The following is a 19,627-nucleotide window of genomic DNA, read 5'->3' on the forward strand; positions in this document are numbered from 1 at the left end:
CGCGCCGGCCGGTCGGCGCCGGAGTCGCTGGGGCGCGGCTTCTGCGCGGCGGCTGGCGGCGGGGTCCGGCTCCCGCGGCCTCACGCCGCCGCCGGCGCACAACGGGCTCCCTCTCAGCGGGTCCCCGCTCGGCCCCGCCGCTCGGCGGCCGCACGTCGCTCTCGGAGCCCCGCACGCCGTCGCGTTCAGCCCGAGTTCTGGAGGCCTTCGGGGAGCGGAGTCGTGCAGGGCCTCCCGGCTGGGGGCGCAGCTCGACCGGGGCCTCGCGCCGGCCTGGAGGCACCGCGGGCCGGAGTCGCAAGGGTCGGGTAGGACCGGCTTCGATGCCCGGCTTCGGTGCCCCGCCGCGCCCGGCCGCGCGGATCCGGCCGGAGGGGGCCGAGCTGGCTTCCGGGGGCGCGCGGCCGGGGCCGGGACCGGACGGCGCCGTGGAGGGGCTGCGCGCTGGCTTGCGGACCCCGGCGGAGCGGAAGAAGGCTGCGGGCGGGAGCCTGCTCGGCGCTGCGGGCGGTGCGGGCTGGGGCTGGCGGCGGCCTGCGGGCTGGGGGCGGCGGCGGGCAGGGCGGCGGCGAAGCTCCCTCGCCGTGGCTGACGTTTCCCGGCAGCGCTCCCGTCTTCGGGGAGGAAAACGCGGAGAAGGCCCTCAGATCTGAGTGATCGCTACACTCACCGTGGGGCTGGCACTCACGACCCCCGGGAGCCGGCGCCCCTGCTCCTCTGACTGCGCCAGCCGGGCGCGCCTGCGGGACGCGGGTGCCGCGCGGGGGCAGGACAGTGCGGGACTGCGACGAGCGTTCACTGGGACGGGCCAGGGGGTGCGAGGGTGGGTCGGGACGGAGGACGACACTCCGCGCCCGCCTCTGTTTGAGGAGGCGCAGAGAAGAGAAAAGACGCCCAAATGTTCCCGGGGGGTGGCAGGTGTTTAGGGCTGGTGGGATTAAGGGTGCTTTGAATGTTTCTAAAGTTGTTTTTTTAACTCCTTCACTTAGTATTTTATGAGGAACGTGTATTTTTTTTTTTTTAGATTTATTTATTTATTTATTTGACAAATCACAAGCAGGCAGAGAGAGAGGAAAGCAGGCTCCCCGCGGAGCAGAGAGCCCGATGCGGGGCTCGATCCCAGGACCTGAGATCATGACCTGAGCTGAAGGCAGAGGCTTCACCCACTGAGCCCCCCCAGGCACCCCAAGAAACATGTATTTTTTAAAAGATTTTTATTTTATTTTATTTTATTTATCTGAGACAGAAGGAGCATGAGCAGGTGGAGAGGCAGGAGAGGGAGAAGCAGGCTCTCCGCTGAGCAGGGAGACGGATGCAGGGCCCAATCCCAGGACCCTGAGAAGATGACCTGAGCCAAAGGCCAACACTTAGCTGACTGAGCCCCCCCAGGCACCCTCAAATATATATATATTTTTTACATCTACAGCAAATACTAGAACTGTTCATATTTTAGAAACAAAACGCCTCCATGGCTTCCCCAGTGTGCTCAGAACATACTAATCGGAACTCAGAGGCCTTGTGGTCTGAAGTACCAAACTCTCAGGGGCGCCTGGGTGGCTCAGTGGGTTAAGTGTCTGCCTTCGGCTCAGGTCATGATCTCGGTCCTGGGATGGAGACCCACATCCCGTTCTCTGCTCAGTGGGGAACCTGCACCCCCCACCCCTCTGCCTACTTGTGATCTCTCACTCTGTCAAATAAATAAATGAATTCTTAAAAAACAAATATTGAAGTACCAAGCTCTCTCTTTAATTTAATTATTTGACAGGGAGAGAGATCACAAGTAGGCAGAGAGACAAGGAGAGAGGGGGAAGCAGGCTCTCTGCGGGGCTCAATCCCGGGACCCGGAGACCATGACATGAGCTGAAGGCAGAGCCTTAACCCACTGAGCCACCCAGGCGCCCCGATGTCTTATTATTTTTTTTAAAGATTTATTTATTTGAGAGAGAGCAAAGGGGAGAGGGAGAACCAGGCTCCCTGCTTGAATAAAGGTCCACACATCACAATGTTCTGGCTGAGCAGAAAGCCAGTTGCAGGGCTCAATCCCAGGATCCTGGGGTCATGACCTGAGTCAAAGGCAGACACTTAACTAATTGGGCCACCCAGGTACCCCTCATCAATGTCTTTTTTTTTTTTTTTTTTAAAGACTTTATTTACATATTTGACAGACAGAGATCATAAGCAGGCAGAGAGGTGGAAGCAGGCTCCCTGCTGAGCAGAGAGCCCGATGCGGGGCTCGATCCCAGGACCCTGGGATCATGACCTGAGCTGAAGGCAGAGGCTTTAACCCACTGAGCCATCCAGGCGCCTCCATCAATGTCTTTTGAAGGACAAAAGTTCTTAAGCTTGATAAACTACATTAATTTGTTCTTTTATAATTTGTGCCAAACTAGCTGAATGAAGAGTCCGCCGGGTGGAAATGGCAGTAGGTGAGTCGTTACGGAAGAGGACGTTAGCGAGACTGAAGGTGCACGAAGACAAACTGCAAATGGAACAGAGGGGATGAGAACAGGCGGCATCCGTGAGCCGTGCAGCAGTGCCAGGCAGCTGGTGCGTGTGCTGTGCGGCCCAAGGAGCAGGTGGGCAGCCTGGCTGGTTGTTAGAGGGCCTTCTCCTGGCCCTGCTTAAACTCTAGGAGTTTTCCGTCTAAGTCTTTTTGCTGGTTCTTTTCTTGGCCTCCTGATTCCCTCACACACATGCTAGTCAGTGCTAAGCTCTAAACATCCACGTGTCCTTGTTGTTCTTCAGCATTTTGCCTTGTGAACTCGACACCTTGGCTTCCTGGCTTCCCAGATCCATCCGCTCAACGCATGGAGACCACGGGGCTCTGCTTGAGTTCTCCCTCCTTGCTGCACATCCTGAAAACCAGATGGAGAGCTGGAGGAGTCCTAGAATTCAACGCTGTTGTTCCTTTCAGGGTCTCAGGACTTCAGTGTTCAGAACTGTTTTACGTATTTTGTGTTTTTAGTTTTCAGGTGGAAAATAATTCTGGTTCCTGCTACTTCATCTTCACTGGAACCAGAAGTCTCATTAAGTTCCCCCCCCTTCTTAAAATTTTATTTGAGCCAGAGAGAGAGAAGGGGCAGAGGCAGAGTGAGAATCCCAAGCCAACCCTACGCTGAGTGCAGAACCCACCATAGGGCTCAACCACATGACCCCAAGTTCATCACCTGAGCTGAAACCAAGTCAGCCACTGAACTGACTGAGCCACCTAGACGCCCGTCTTTAAATCCATTTTTAAAAGCATAAAATGTGGGGGTGCCTGGGTGGCTTATTTGTTGGGCGTCTGCCTTAGGCTCAGGTTATGCATGATCTCAGGGTCCTGGGATTGAGTCCCACATCAGTTCCCTGCTCCACGGGAAGCCTACTTCTCCCTCTGCCTGCTCCCCTGCTTATATTCCCTTTCTCACTGACTCTGTGTCAAAAAAAAAAAAAAAAAAAAGTGTAAAATGTGGAAACTCCCCTACAGATACTGAGATATTAAAGTTCTAATAATAGGGGCGCCTGGGTTGAGCAGCTGCCTTCGGCTCAGGCCATGATCCCAGTGCCCTGGGATCGAGTCCCACATCGGTCTCCTTGCTCAGCGGGGAGCCTGCTTCTCCCTCTGCCTCTGCCTGCCTCTCTGTCTGCCTGTGCTCGCTCGCTCTCTCTCCCTCTATCTCTGACAAATAAATAAATCTTTTAAAAAAAAGTTACAATAATAAAGATAATATAGTGCAACTGTAGGAAAAAAGCAGACCTACAGAATGCACGGGCCCATAAACAGACCCCTGTAAATGTGGGAACGCAGTAAATACAGGGGCGCCGCGTACTGGAAAGAATGGATTGTTCCACACACTGGATTGGGAAAATGGGCTCAGCGTATGAATACAAAAAGCTGTATCTCGACTTCACACCATATACAACGTGAGCTCTAGATAGATTCAGCACAATATCAAAGGTAAAATCATAGATCTAATTAAAAATAGGAAAATACATTTTTATAATTCGCTAAATAATTTATTAAAAGTAAGCTCTGTACCCAACACAGGGCTTGAACTTGTTACCCTGAGGTCAAGGGTTGCACACTCTACCAACTGAGCCAGCCAGGCGCCCCAGGAAAATACCTTTCTATTAGTGTGTGCAGGGATTGCTTAAGACCAAAAAGACGCCTACAACGTGGGAGAAAACGACAAGTCTTACGTCACCAAAATTTAAGGATTTCTTTTCAACAGAAGCTGGAGAGCAGCATGAAACAGATTTTCCCTCAGAGCCCTCAGAAGGAGCCGACCCTGCTGACTTCCGGATTTCAGACTTCTGGGTGTCCAGCAGACTGTGCCAACGTCCTGCTGTTTTGGGTCTCCTGGTCTATGGTGACTTGTAGCCTGTAGTCAGCACAGATAAGAGTTCATAGTCTCAGAAAGTCCTATCAGATAGGGTTGATTTAGAATATTTGTGGAGCTCTTGAAAATCCAAAGGAAAAATTCAGAGATAGAAAAATGTACCAAGAATAGGAATAAGCTGTTCATTCAGGGGAAATCCTCCGTGATGGAGAGAAGGGATGAAATGTTAGTGCATTCTGCAGCATGGGTTAATCTCAGATGTGATGTTGAGTAAAAATAAAAATCTGCAGCCTAACTTTGGGGTACATATTTTTTAAAAGGCACACGTATCTGAGGGCACATCAGAGTGGTTGCAAATCAGGGAAGAGAGGAAAGGGTATGAACGCGTTTGTGGGGCCGGAATCCAAACAGCAGGATGGAGATACGAGGGGCAAAGGACAAGGAAGTCCAGATCAAAGTGGTCGAGGGGAGAGGCAGATCCCCGATACTGTGAGGCCATGTGTTTAATGACGTGGGAAAAGGGATGTCTGGGTGGCTCAGTTAAGCGTCTGCAGCTCAGGTCATGGCCTCCGGATCCTAGCTAAGATCTTAGGAGGGCGCCTGGGTGGCTTAGTGGGTTAAGCCGCTGCCTTCGGCTCGGGTCATGGTCTCAGGGTCCTGGGATTGAGTCCCGCGTCAGGCTCCCTGCCCAGCAGGGAGCCTGCTTCCTCCTCTCTCTCTGCCTGCCTCTCTGCCTACTTGTGATCTCTCTCTGTCAAATAAATAAATAAAATCTTAAAAAAAAAAAAAAAAAGAAGAAATGTTGTAGGAAAGACATTATGGTTTGAAGCCAATGGCCAATAAAGAATTCTTGAGACGTCTGGTGCAAAAAGATGGTTTTATTAAAACACAGGGACAGGACCCGTGGGCAGAAAGAGCTGCACTGGGGTCATGAGGAGTGGCCCATTGTATACTTTCAAGTTGGGAGGGGGTTAGGATAGCCTAAGTCTCTAAAGAATTAGGAAGCACGGTTTCCAGGACCTTGAGGAGCTAGCTGTAGTTGGGAAAGGTCATTTATTACCGCCTAATAAAACCCGGGTCCTGGGGCGCCTGGGTGGCTCAGTGGGTTAAGCCTCTGCCTTAAGTTCAGGTCATGATCCTGGGGTCCTGGGATCGAGTCCTGCATCAGGCTCTGCTCAGCAAGGAGCCTACTTCCTCCTCTCTTTCTCTCTCTCTCTGCCTGCTTGTGATCTATGCCTGTCAAATAAATGAACAAAATCTTTAAAAATAAATAAAACCTGAGTCCTGACACCCTTCAGATGTGTATCAGTGGGTCACATGTTTGGGAGATGATTGCCAACATGTATCTTGTGGGGGGGCAGTGGTTAGAGAGGAAGGAAGTTTCCAAAGGAATTTCTGTATGTTAAAATAGACTTCCAGGATCCTGGGGGTCGGATTAGGATTGTCTTTTGCTCTTAGCAAAGTGCCAACACTGAGACCGTTGAGTACCTAGAGGAAAGTCACTCTGCCTGTTTCGAGGACTTGTCAACGGGCTGTAGGTAGTAGGAAATTCAATAATTTTTTTTCTGCCTTTTTTCCCCACATCATTTAACAGTGCTAACAGAGTCGGGAGGTCAGGGAAGCTATCTTGGCTCACCCACTCCTCACCTAAGAGCCTGGGGAAATCCATCTCTTTTATACGTGACCAAAAGAACGAGTAGCAGTTGAACCCCACGCAGACTAACGAAGAGAAAAGCATAGTAACATCCCGACAGATGAGAGTCCTGGCAGAAAGCCATGCCCAGAAGCAGAGAAAAATTGTAACCGCCCACGTTATCAAAGCCAAACAGGAAACAGCAGCAGTTAGGAAAGAAATGGATGCGGCACGGGTGTGGCCCAGGTGGGAGGCTCAGTGTCGGGCCGAAAACCCGTCCCCACGGCCGGGAGCCTCCGAAGCTCCTGGCTGCCCCTGAACACACACCCAACAGCCCTGACCGCCAGTCCTGAGCTGAGCTGGGAAATGCCGGCTCCACAACGTGCTCCTCAGCCTGCTGCCTGCTCTCCTCCCCCAGCCCACCCGAGCTGAGCAACCTCTGAGCGCCGGGGGCTTCCCAAGGGGCCGCCCTGCGGGGACCAGGGGCTCCTAGGGTGCCGCAGGAGTCCGAAGTGGCCTTCGAGCATGAGAGGACCCATGCCCACCCTCAGGGACCAGGGGAGCAGGCCGTCGCCACAGGCCATGGGGAGGAATCTGGGGGGCCAGTCAGCACCCTCCTGTCTCTGCTGGGGCCCCAGGAGCTGGTCACATGGGGCCTGCAGCACGACCCCATAGAAGCGCGGATCCTTCCTGTGGGCAGGGCAAGGAGTACAGGCCGTGGGAGCGCTTCGGGGCGTGAGCTGGGAACCTGCTCGTGTTGTACACAGAAGCCGTCACTCCGCAGATGGGCCACGGCGTGTCTAGATTTTGCATGGGGTTAGGCTGGGGATGTAGCTCGGGCAGGGTGGGGGGTCTCAGCCCAGAGGAGGCATGGACAGTAGTAACGAGGGCCATCACGTTTTTGTCTCTACCCGCCTGATCTCCGGTAAGCTTCGCCACAAGCCTGGGAGTCCGGCTCCATTACTGATGCTATTTTACATATGAGGAAACAGAGGTTTTCAAAGGCTGCAGGGCTCTTCGAAGGCTGAGCCGGGCCAACAGCCCCGGAAACCCCTCAGTGTTTCAGATCAGAGCAGTGGCTTCTGTTCCACATAAAATCCCAAGTTGAAGTATCTTCGGGCACCAATGAGAAAAGCAAAGTCTCAACCAACAGAGGAGGCATCTGGGCCCAGCTGCCTGGCCCAGGGAAGCCATGAAGACGCTCCCGGAGTGGGGCATGTCTGGCCCTAGCCACACAGTCAGAGCGGAGAGCACGGTGAGGACAGGAAGCGGGAGAGAAGGGGGCAGGAGACGGAGGCTCCCCCAGAAGGCGGTACGGACGGAGAAGGTCCACTGGACAGGTGCGCAGCCCACTGGGTGGGCTCGGGGGGGCTAAGCGCCGGGGCGTCCCCCGTACCCGAGAGGACGGTGGTCACCCCGGGAGGAGCAGCTCCGGAGGATGATTGTGAGCTCGAAAGCAGAAGTGCTCAGCCTGGGCACCAGCCCCAGGGCATCTCCCAAGCCCAGCAACCCCCACCCCCTCACTGGACCATGCTGGGACAGGACTCCTCAGCTCCCTCTCTGCAAACCCAAAGCTGGACTAGAGTCCTTCGAGAAGCCCCTGAATGGAGCAGAAGGCTGCAAGTCCGCGCGGACCAGACTGCAGAGCAGCTGACTGGACAGGCGCTGGTATGTGAGCCCCAGCCCACAAAGGGGCCCCAGAGCCGGCGGAGAGCCAGGGGAGGGCAAGAGACAAGGGCAGGCAGGCCTCACAGAACCTCACGGGGGCTCCAGTCCTGCAACCCAGCTGCAGCCAGGAGCGGACGACGGACACCCCGGCTCCCACTTCCACCCTGGGGAAGACACCCAAGCGCACAGTGGGCTGGGAGGGGCTGCAGCAGGCAAAGGGCCCCGAGGAAGCCGGAGAGAAGGCTGCTAGAAGCTGAACTCCTCCCACTTCTGCCCAGGGATCTAGACACGTTGCTGCACCCTGCCCCCTCCAGAGGGATGAGTCACTTCTCAGATCTGGCCCACCCCCAGCTGTTTTTGATTCTCAGGGTCACAGCCAGCTCCAGGATCTCAAGGACATCCAAGGAGGGGGAGAGCTTTTGGGGGAGCGGGTGATGGTCTAGTGCCCGCCCCACACAGGGACTCAGGGTCCCCCTTCTCCGCAGCCCTAGCACTACAAAGGGAAGCCCATACTGGGGAGGGGACCCTCCCGCAGCTGCCTAATTACTGCATGTCACAGCTCAACTGGGTCACCCATGAGACTGGGCTATTTCTAACTGCAGCAAATGCCGTCCCACACCCCCTACCCAACCCAGGAGGCCCAGAAACGACGCTTCCTCAAGGTCTGAGGATGGACAGAACTGCCTGTTCCCTGCTTGTAACAAGGTGCCTTGCAACTGGGGAAGAGGGCCCTCCCCCCCCACTCTTCCTTCCCCTCTTGCCAGTAAGCACACAAGACAGCGTTTTTGGTCTAAAATGATGGACATTTAGACATTGACGACAGGCTCACACCTGACCAGCGCCATGCCAGGGGCAGGCCGAACAAAGACAGAGAGGTAGGGAGTGGGCACTGTGGGGGCGCCAGCCAGGACCCAGGGTCGCCACTGGCCGCCGGGGTGGGGGTGGGCAGGGGTTAGCCACAGTGACTCCAGAAGTGCCAGGTCCAGGATGGTCATAGTCGGGGACTTGCAGAGAGCCGAGTGCGCCTTACCCCTCCTGGTGAGGCCAGGTGCCCGGCTCAGGAAGCCACCTTGGCTCGGGTCTTCCCAGGAAGAGACGAGGCCGGCCTTCAGTGCGGTGGGTCCCAGCTCACCAGCCAGATCCTGGGCGTGCGGTGGGTCCCAGCTCACCAGCCAGATCCTGGGCTCTTGGCTGCCAGCACGAGTAAGCGGTGGGATGGTGCTGTCCGTCACGCCGTGGTGGAGGCTTGGGATCCGGGCCGTAGTGGCAAGTTGTGCCGGGCCATGCTGGCCTCAATTCTTCTGCTCTCTGGACACATGCTGTCGTCTGGGAGGAGCCCTCTCCCCCCAGCCACTTGCCGCCACTCGCCACGGAAAATCCTCATCAGAAGCAGCACCCACAAAAGAAAGAGAGGCAGCCCTGGAGAACTGCCAGCCTCCCGCAAGGTCAGAGGGCACTGCCCCTGGACACGCCCATCAGAGGCCCGACCCTTCTTGGTTCCCAGCATGTCAGACGCCCAAGGAGGGAAAAGCGCGAGATGCTGCTTACCCACAGCTGAGGCCCCTGCAAAGCTTGCAGGGGCGTTTCCCAGGGGGCTCTGGCTGGATTCGAACACAGGCCAGCCAGTGCCAGGGCCACAGGCCCCCTCGACAGCACAGGACCAGTAGTTGGCTCCTGCGGTGGCCCCAAGACACTAAGGCACGACGCTAATCTAAGCCCACTGGGGTGAGGTGGGGAGACGACAGGCTCCAAGGGGCCTCCTCAGGTCGGCACAGCACACAGTGACCAAGCAATGACGACAGCCTGTTTTTTCCAACTTGGCACAGGCTGCAGGTACAGCGTGATGACCCAGGGATGCCAATGGCTCTTGCTAGAAGGGGCAGTAAGTCCCGGCGGCCCCAGTAAAGGCCTCTGGAAAGCAGGGAGAGCCCTAGTCGAGGCTGGCACCCCCTCGCGGGCCCAAGGGTCAGTCCCGACCTGGAGGGTGGGAGGCGGATGCCGGGCTAGGAAGGTCGTGCCATGACTCCGAGGCCCTGGCGGGCTGGGGCCCTACCGGTCTCCAGCAGGCCCCGCGTGGACATCCTAAGGAGGGAGCAGGAGCGGCGAGTGGGGAGCGGGCGCCAGTCTCGGGCGGGCGGAGCGCCGGTGGGCCGGCCGCCGGGTGCTTCAGGGCTGCCTGCGCAGGCCGGGGCGCCCGAAAGCCGGGTGCATGAGGTTCTCGGTGATGTAGGCCACGAGCAGGCAGATGACCACCAGCATGACGCAGATGGAGCCGCCCACCGCCGTCATGGCCACCACGATCTCCCGCATGCCGGCCGGCTCGGCGGCGAACTCCACGCACTCGGCGGGCCCGGCGGGCTCCGGGGCGGCGGCGGCGGCGGGCTCGTCGCGCAGCGGCAGCGGCTGCAGGCACAGGCGGTAGCGCACGCCGTCGTGCACGTCGGGCAGCAGGTAGTCGCGGCAGGACGCGCCCAGCAGCACGCGCTCGCACGGGAAGCGCGTGTAGGCGCCGCGCCACGAGCAGTTGAGCGCGAAGGCGCGCACGCGGCGCGCCTCGGCCGGCGCCAGGCGCCACTGCAGCAGCACCGTGCGGTTGCGCAGGACGCTGGCGCGCAGCGAGCGGCCGGCCGAGGCGTGCGCCGCGCAGCCGGGCGCCTGGCAGCGGAAGCCGCGCGCGGGGCTGCGGAAGCACAGGCGCCCGCCGCCCGCCTCGGGGCCCTCGGGCAGCACCTTGTAGGGGCACCAGGGCGCGTCGGCCGCCGGCTCCCAGCCCGGCGGCGTCGGGACGGCGGCGGCGGAGGGCGGCGGCGCGCAGGCGGCCAGCAGCAGCAGCAGCGGCGGGGCGCGCATCCTGCGGCTGGGCGGCGCGGCGGGGCGCGGGCTCGCGGGCTCACGGGCGCGGCGGAGGGTCACGCGGGCCGCGCCGCCGCCGCCGCCGCTCCCCGCGCTCCCCGCGCTCCCCGGGCGCGCCGCCGCCCTCCGCCCTCCGCCCTCCGCCGCCGCCGCCGCCGCCCGCTCCGACCCGCCCCCGCGCCCCGTGCGCGCTCGGACCCGGCGTGGCGGCGGGGGCGGGGCCGCCCCGTGCCCCGCCCCCCTTAACCCTCTCCGGCCCGCGGCCCCCGGAGCGCGGCTGGCAGAGGGGAGGGGGCGGGAATGTGTGCCGCGGGCGCGCGCGGTCCACGCGGCCTGTCCCTTCCTCTGTCGCCGAGGGGGCGGGTTTCCGCCCCTTCCTCGCCCCCGCCGGGCCTCTCCAGAGACTTTCCGGGGGGCCGAGGCCCCGGTCGTGGCCCCCGAGGGCAGCCCTTCGACTGGCCTTGGCCGTCCCTCCCGATTGGGACAGGAGGCAGCGGCCTGGAGCGCCCCGGATCACCGCAGCCACACCCCCCGCCCCCGCCCGCGGTGGGGACCCAGAGTCAGGGTCGGTCTGCCCGGACGAGGGGACGCGGACGGAAACCTGCCTGGGCGGGCCGAGAGAGGGACGGCGCCCACGGGGGCGGGGGGCGCCGGAGAGACGAGGCTTCCCGCGGGGGAAACTTGAGTCGCTCTTCGCGTCCCAGACCCGCCTCTGCCCTAACCAGCCCTTCGCGCCTCTCTTCCGTCCACGGATATGGCCCAGGGCCAGCCCTGCCCACACCCCGAAGGGGGTCAGGGCTCCACAAAGGGAAGAGTCTCCCACAAGTTCACGTGGTGCACCCACCAGGGAAGGAGGGACACACGCCTTGTCTTGTCTTCAGGACCTACCCGAGACCCCAGCCCCTCAGTAGCATGCCCGCCCGGAGCACCCAGCTCTCTGGGCAACCCCCTCCCCGGCCCCCGGGGCGAGTGGTCTGCCTGACCCGACTGGACTCGATGCAGAAACACCTTAGGTGCAAGGGGTCTGTCTCTGGCGGAGGGGCCACTCTGTGCCCTGGGCAGGGAAGTGACAGTGGTCCCCAGCAGCTGTCCTGCCGGCCCTGGTTTCCCTGTAGCACCACCCAGGTGCAATTTTCACCTGCAGGGGAAGGGGAGCATGTACTCTATGGCTGCCCTGCTGGTTGAGTCCCCCCACCCGCCCTTACTAATTCCTGGTCATCCCAGAAAATTCTGGATCAGGTGGGCACCAGATGTCAAGGCCTCCACCACTCTTTACCAAGGCCCGGCATGCTTCATTATGCCCTGGAGGACCCTCATCCAGACACTAGGCCCCTTCAGCTAGTTGGGACCCCGAATGGGGTCTTTCCAGGCCTCTGCACCTGGTGGAGAAGGCTTCCGAGTAAAGATTTGGGAGGGGTGTTCCCTGATCCTGGGCCTGGCTTCTGCCCTCTCCTCAGGCACAGAGATCCCTGGGCTTGGACTCCCGCCCCAGCTTGGGGAGCGGGGGCGGGGGGAGCACTCAGGAGCTTCCACAGGGAAGCAAAAAATGATGATGATCTAGCCCCTACTCCGAGCTCCCTGGCCCTCAGTTTGCAGTGGAAGCCTGAAGGAACTGCTGCCGCTCTGGTTCCAAGTGACAGGGCGTGGGGGCAGGGGGCGCCGTAGTCTCCAGTGGCCAGATCACTATGTGGCATCTCTGGGCCTGAGGACCGCTGGGTGGCCGGTTTTGTGAGCCCACTCCAGAGAGGAGAGCCAGGCGGAATCAGGAGGCCTGTGCAGGGTTTTGCAAAGCTGGCGAGGTAGAGAGCCACCTGGATCCAGCCCAGCGCCTCCCTGGGGGTCTGGTGTGCATACCCTGAGGCTGACCTGAGGGAGGGAAGAGAGAGAAGACCCAACCCGCCTGCCGAAGCTGACCCCAGGGTCCTCCCATAGCGGTGTGGCCAGGATGTGTCCCCCTGCCCCGCAGCCTTTCTTTCTTTCTTTCTTTCTTTTTTTTTTTTAAGATTTTATTTACTTGACAGAGATCACAAGTAGGCAGAGAGGCAGGCAGAGAGAGGAGGAAGCAGGCTCCCCGCGGAGCAGAGAGCCCGATGCGGGGCTCGATCCCGGGACCCTGGGATCAGGACCTGAGCGGAAGGCAGCGGCTGTAACCCGCGGAGCCCCCCGGGCGCCCCTCCCGCAGCCTTTCTAACTTCCAGGAGTAGTGACCCCCATTTCTCTCTGGGTACCTCCTTTCTCCATCCCTACTCTGTGGGGCTTTGGGTGGGGCTCACCCACCCCTGTCCAGGGGCTTGGGGGGGCACCCAGGCCTGGGCCAGTGAGACCAGTGCAAATGCACACGCGCTCTCACTTGCTCTCTCTCAAGTAAAATCTTTTAAAAATATCCATTCACTTTTTCACTTATAGATTTTTTTTAAGACCCTCATATCATGAACATCCACATGTCGTCTCCTCCTGCTCAGAGGCACCAGACTGACCTCAAGGGTGTCCCCGGGGGGCGTCTGTCTGGGTGTTGCAGTTGGTTAAGCATCGACTCTTGGTTTTGGCTCCGGGTCCTGATCTCAGGGTGGTGGGATCAAGCCCCACCTTGGGCTCCCGGCTCTGTGCGGAGTCAGCCTGCGACTCATTCCCCCTCCGCCTGCCCCTCCTTGTGCTCACACACTCTCTCTCTCCGATAAATAAATTTTTTAAAAGACTATTTGAGGGCACCTGGGTGGCTCAGTGGGTTAAGCCTCTGCCTTCCGCTCAGGTCATGATCTCAGGATCCTGGGATCGAGCCCCGCATCGGGCTCTCTGCTCCGCAGGGAGCCTGCTTCCTCCTCTCTCTCTCTCTCTCTCTCTCTGCCTGCCTCTCTGCCTACTTGTGATCTCTGTCTGTCAAATAAATAAATAAAATCTTTTAAAAAAAGACTATTTGAGAGAGAGAGTGAGAGGGAGCACACGCAGGGGGAGTGAGAGAGGAGGAAGCAAGCTCTGCTGCTGAGCAGGAAGCCCCATGCGGGGCTGGATCCCAGAACCCCAGGACCATGACCTGAGCCAATGGCAGACACTTAACTGACTGAACCACCCATGTGCCCCTAAATAAGTCTTTAAAACAAAGGCTGTACCCAGAAGCCTCGTGGCTTTCATCCTCTCTGCGCCCCCAGTGCTGCCTGTCCCCTCGCTGCCGGAGCCCAAGAGCTTCCCAGGCCTGTCCCAGAGTTGGTGGACCGCGGCCACCCACAGCACCCCTTTAGCTGCCACTCCTACCTGGGGAGGGAGCCTCCCCGTGAACCCACCCAGGTCACGTCCTGGCTGCCTTGGGCTGGTGTCCGTCTGAGCTCCTGTGCAGAGTGGGGGGCCCAGCCCTCATGGTCCCCTGCCCAAAGAAATGCTTCTTCCCATTGGGACAGCCAGACCAGCCTGAGGTGACTACTTCCAGGGGCCATCCCCCACCCCCAGGGGTGCTTGCAGACAAGGTTGTCACGCTGGCGAGGGCCTGGAGAGAGTCAGGGGCCTCCCTGAGGCTGGCATCAGGCCTGCAGGATGGGGAGCATGGAGACACAGGGACATGGGTTGGCAGCTGTTTAGGCTCTGCGAGGGCGGCGGCTGCCTATGTCCGTGGCCCCCACAGCCCATGGGGTCTCCCTGGCATAGCAGTTTGCGCGTGTGGCACACACCATCCCCAGGACTCTAAGGGCCACTGTCCCACTCCCTCTGTCCAGCTGCAGGGGCACCTTTCTCTCCTGGGGAAGCATGGCCTGAGAGGTAACCTCTGGTTGAGCCACAAAGCACCAGGCGGGACAGGGATCTCAGCAAGGCAGGGGGTGGGCCCCGCATTGTGCCCCTGTCTGGGGGGGGCAGGGCAGGACGTGACGTCAAGTCAGAGGAGACCTTGGTGGGAGCCAGACCCCATTCTGACTCAGGCACCAGAACTTGGCAAAGCTCTCCCCTCGAGTGGACAGCCAGTCCCCGTTCCCCTCTGGGAGGTGGCCTCCCTCCACGAGAGCAGACCATGGTCTGGTAACCCTGCAAGGTCCTCAGGCACCAGCAGACCAGAGTGTGCAGTGACCTGGGCATCTGTGTGGCCTGAGCTGGGGGAAGGGATGGTCCCCACAGCACCTCCCAGTCCCCTGTCCCTGGCAGGCATGCATGGGGGGCATCACCTTGTGTGACAAATGCTCCACAGACCCCAGACCCAGGGCACTGTGGCTGCTAGTGGCCAGCAGGGCTGGGGGCGGGTGCAGAGGGGACAGAAGAGAACATGTTCCTAGTGGCCGCTCCTGACCTTGGATGCCAGGTCCCTCAGAGCCAAAGTGACCTCGGGGCCTGGGGTGCCACTGTTTACAGCAGCCATGGGGACCTTGCTGCTCGTTGATGCTCTGAGGCTATGTGGGGGGAGGCTCTGCCCACCTCACCCGTCACCTTTGCTTCTGCATGGGAGAAAGCTGGTGCCGCGGGTGACGGCTCCTGCCGCTGTCCCTGCTGGGTGGGGGCAGACCGGCTCTCCAGCCTGGACGTAACTGCTGTGTGCTCCTTGTGGATGGAGATGTCCTGGGCTTTTGAAGTGCATCTCCGGGGCCATATGGGCACAGGCTGGCGTCCGCTGTCCGCCTGCCACCTCGTCCTGCTCGCTCACTCGTGGGGCGAGTCCCACCTGCTCTTGGCCATGCACCTTCTCCGCACCTGAACTTCTTCTTCTTCTTTTTTTTTTTTTAAGATTTTATTATTGATTTGACAGAGATCACAAGTAGGCAGCGAGCCCGGCAGAGAGAGGAGGAAGCAGGCTCCCCGCTGAGCAGAGCACCTGATGGGGGACTCAGCTCAGCGGGCAGCCTGCTTCCTCCTCTCTCTCTGCCTGCCTCTCTGCCTACTTGTGATCTCTCTGTCAAATAAGTAAATAAAATCTTTAAAAAATAATACAATCTTCAGGAAGAAAAAAAGGGGGGTTCTCCTTTGGTTCCTCCACGCTGTCATAATTTTATTTATTTATTCCGGGTCTGATTTTGATCGGTTTGGGATTTGTTGTGGTGCAAGGCCCAGGCTCCCGAATCGGCTTCATGGATTAAATGGTCCCCCTTACCCCAGGGATTTATGATAGGGGCCCACCCCCAACCCTACAGGAGTCCCTAGAGTGTCGCTGGCTCTGCTCTGCTGCACACTGTGTAATCATTTGGATCAGAATATGCTTTTCCATCTGGTAGGGCTCACGCCCCTTCATTTTGTTTGTCGTAAATGTTCTGGGTTTTCTTGCCTTTTTAATGGATGACCTTTAACTCTCTCTCTCTTTTTTTTTCACTTAAATTCAGGTTAGTGAACATTAATTCAGGTTAGTGTAGTATATGTCTTAGGAGTAGAATCCAGTGACTCATCGCTTATCTACAATACCCCGTACTCACCCCAACAAGTGCCCCCCGGACGCCATCGCCCAGTTACCCCGTCCCCGACCTCCGACGGCCCGCAGTCGGTTCTCTGTAGTTCAGAGTCTCTCACAGTCTGTCTTCCTTTCTGTTTTTACCTCATTTTCCCGTCCCTTCCTCAGTGTTCATCTGTTTCCTTAATTTCCATGTATGTGTGAAATCGTGTTTTTCTCTGACTTACTTTGTTTAGCTTGATACACTCTCGTTCTATTTTAACTGTCTTTTTTTTTTTTTAAGATTTTATTTATTTGACAGACAGATCACAAGTAGGCCAGAGAGGCAGGCAGAGAGAGAGGGGGAAGCAGGCTCCCTGCTGAGCAGAGAGCCCGATGTGGGGCTCGATCCCAGGACCCTGGGATCATGAGCTGAGCTGAAGGCAGAGGCTTTAACCTACTGAGCCACCCAGGCGCCCCTTAACTGTCTTTTTTTAAACATACATTTTATCGGGGCGCCTGGGGCTCAAGTTGACTGAGCGTCGGACTCTTGGTTTCATCTCAGGGTGCCGTCACAGGGTCCTGAGTGGGGGCGCCTCGTAGGGCCGTGCGCTCAGCGGGGAGTCAGCTTGACATTCCCGCTCTGCCCCTCCCCGCTTCCGCGCCCCAGCATGTGTGCGCACACACGCTCCCTCTCAAAATAATTAAAATAAAATGCGTCCATTTTTAGAGTAAAGTTGGATGAATTTTGGCAAAAGCAGACCCCTGCGCCGGCCCTCCCGAACCCCAACACACACAGCCCCAGCTCCTGCCAGGCCCCCAGACCCTCCTCGTGCTCCACCTCTCGTGGCCGCCGTGGCCCCAGGCCCTCCAGCCTTGCTCTTACGGCTGTCCCACAGAGGGGCGTGCCCTGTCCTTGGTGTATCCTTCCCTCACTCCGTAGTTGTAAGCCTTTTCCATGTTACAAGTTCCTCCTCCTGCTGCGGAGCAACGTCCACTCCAGGACTTGCTCACAGGGTCCCCTGCTGGGGGACATGGGCAGGCTTTAGCAATGACAAATAAGCTGCTTATTTATGGGGCAGAGGGTGTGTATATGATTAACACAGCAATCAGTCAGATTATTTTCCAAAGTAGCCGCACTGTTTGTTTGTTTTAAGATTTTATTTATTTATTTGACAGTGAGATCACAAGTAGGCAGAGAGGCAGGCAGAGAGAGAGGGAAGCAGGCTCCCCGCTGAGCAGAGATCCCGATGCGGGGCTCGATCCTAGGACCCTGAGATCATGACTCAAGCTAAAGGCAGAGGCTTTAACCCACTGAGCCCCCCAGGCGCCCCTGTTTTACATTTCTATCCACACAGGCACCTCGGAGCCTGACCCTGGGCTCTCAGCATCCTTTTCTTTTTTTTTTTTTTTTTTTTTTTTTTTTTTTTTTTTTTAAAGATTTTATTTATTTATTTGACAGAGAGATCACAAGTAGGCAGAGAGGCAGGCAGAGAGAGAGAGAGGAGGAAGCAGGCTCCCCGCTGAGCAGAGAGCCCGACGCGGGACTCGATCCCAGGACCCTGAGATCATGACCCGAGCCGAAGGCAGTGGCTTAACCCACTGAGCCACCCAGGCGCCCCTCAGCATCCTTTTCGGTAGAACAGGACGGAGGCTCCTCCCCAGCTCCTTGGCCTGGGTAGGAATTACGTGTGAAAACACGCGTGAGGCAGTTCTAACAGGGGCCACTATGCACTGAGCACAGCAAACAATGACGCTGATGATTCAACTAAAGAGAATCGCGGAGGGCAGGTGCTGAAGACCGAGAGGGTTGGTGACGGGCGCCTGGGTGGCTCAGTCTTCGGCTGGAGTCACGGGATCAAGCCCCGCTCGGCGGGAAACCTGCTTCTCCGTCTTCTCTGTCTCCCGCTCCTCCTGCTTGTGTTCCCTCTCTCGCTGTGTCTCTGTCCAATAAATTTAAAAATCTTAAAAAAAAAAAAAAAGAGGGCGGTTAGGTGGACCTCTGCCCCTCCCCTGTGGGGCATACTGTCCAAGCTTCTTTCCCGCATTCTGCTTCCAGAAGGAAGCCTGCCAGGCATGCTCTCCAAGGGCGGAAAGAGAACGGTCCCAGAAGCGCAGAAAAGAGCCTCAGCTGTGGGAAGTGGCCCAGGAGGCCTCCGGAGGGGTTGGGCAGCTGCGTCCTGCCCAGGCAGGCGGGGCTCCGGCACAGAGGCCAGTTCCCCCCAACACCGGCTCGTCGCTCACTCCTGCAGCACCCGCACTAGCTGACCCAGCGCCGGTCCCCACACAAGCCACACATCCCAGCCTTCCTTGCAGCTGCGTGTGCCAAGTTCTGGCCAGCGGACGCCGCTGCTCGAAGTCTCCTTGCTACCAGGCACCTGGCTTCCGGGCAGGAGGGAACCAAGAGGACAGGAGAGCAGCAGAGGAGAATAAGACGGGGTCCCTGGGGACTTGGGACCTTTGACACCAGCCCCTGGCCACCTCCGCTCAAGAGAGCGACCATACTCTCTCTGTATTTTTTTTTAAATATTTTATTTGGGGTGTGTGGGTGGGGAGACAGCAAGAGTAGACGGGAGAAGGAGAAGCCGACGCCCCGCGGAGCAGGGAGCCTGACATGGGACTTGATCCCAGGACCCCAGGATCACGACCTGAGCTGAAGGCAGATGCCCAGGAGACTGAGCCACCCAGGCTTTCCTAAATCACTTTTGTCTGGAGGTTTTCCGACATGCCTGCTTGAGCCTGAGCCTACCCTCTGCAGTGTCTCTTAAATTTGAACAGAGAAAGAAGGCTCATCAGACATTCGAGGAAAGCGTTCAACACGGAGCAGAGGGACCAAAGCACGCAGAGGACAGGACATGGGACGGAAGAGAAGCAAAGAAAACAGGCTTGAAAGCTCGGTCGTTGATTATAGGAGTGATTCTAGTCTATCAGCAAGTAAGAGGAAGTGCGTTTGTGAAAGAACATTGTCTATGAAAAGGAACCAGAAAAAAGTAACCACGCACTCAAGAAGACAAAATACATGAGGGTTTCCGACGTGCCGTTCCAGCAGCGCCGGACAGGTCCGCGACTCCCGGCAGACGCTCGCTTGGTGCTTTACAATTTAACTAAAAAAGAAAAAGAAAAAAACATTAGCAAAAATGAACTAAGAGGCTCTCCTCGGTGGCTCAGCTGTTAAGTGTCTGTTTTTAGCTCAGGTCATGATCCCGGGGTCCTGGGATGGAGCCCCACATTGAGATCATGACCTGAGCCAAAGTGAGAGCCACCCAGGGGCCCCAAAATATTTTATTTATTTATTTGGCAGAGAGAGAGACAATGAGAGGGAACACAAGCAGAGGGAGTGGGAGAGGGGGAAGCAGGCTCCCATCCGAGCAGACCGCCCAACCCGGGGCTCCATCCCAGGTCCCTGAGACTGTGACCTGAGCCGAAGGCAGACGCTTAACGACGGAGCCACCAAGGCGCCCCTTGATTTTTTTAAGATTTATTATTTGAGAGAGAGAAAGTGACAGTGATGGGGGCAGAGGGAGAGAAGCTGACTGCCCCACTGAGTGGGAACCTGACACAGGGCTGGACCTCAAGACCCTGAGATCATGACCTGAGCGGCAGTCGGGATTCGGGGCCTTGACTCGCAGCCGCCCCGCACGGGACGTTTCACACCTCTCAGCTGCTCGCCGCACCCTTCCTCGGCATTCTGACAGGGAGGGCGGCTGGTCTTCACACTCCGGCTGCCCCACGAGGGGGTCCACGTTGATCGGCATCAGCTCCGGCTGCTACGAGGCCGGTGGGGTCGTGATCCCGCCAGCACCTTCCCCGTCGGGCTCCCGG

At 58.2% G+C, this 19,627-nt stretch overlaps 1 protein-coding gene and 1 long non-coding RNA gene across 3 annotated transcripts; one reads left to right on the forward strand and one right to left on the reverse strand.

Moving 5' to 3' along the window:
- Nucleotides 1-514: 514 nt before the first annotated feature.
- LOC131808837 (uncharacterized) lies at nt 515-4,614 on the forward strand. Of its 2 annotated transcripts, XR_009344972.1 has the most exons (3): nt 515-1,196; nt 2,391-2,576; nt 2,746-4,614. It is a non-coding gene; the product is annotated as an uncharacterized LOC131808837 (long non-coding RNA). The 2 variants fall into 2 exon arrangements; XR_009344971.1 differs by lacking the exon at nt 515-1,196 and having other exon boundaries at nt 1,205-2,576.
- Nucleotides 4,615-8,838: 4,224 nt separating this feature from the next.
- On the reverse strand, nt 8,839-10,485 carry FNDC10 (fibronectin type III domain containing 10). Its single transcript, XM_059134974.1, has one exon. The coding sequence runs from the start codon at nt 10,468-10,470 to the stop codon at nt 9,787-9,789; it is 684 nt and encodes a 227-aa protein (XP_058990957.1). The 5' UTR covers nt 10,471-10,485; the 3' UTR covers nt 8,839-9,786.
- Nucleotides 10,486-19,627: the final 9,142 nt, after the last annotated feature.

This window comes from Mustela lutreola, chromosome 10 (assembly GCF_030435805.1).
Source record: "Mustela lutreola isolate mMusLut2 chromosome 10, mMusLut2.pri, whole genome shotgun sequence".
Lineage (NCBI taxonomy): Eukaryota > Metazoa > Chordata > Mammalia > Carnivora > Mustelidae > Mustela > Mustela lutreola.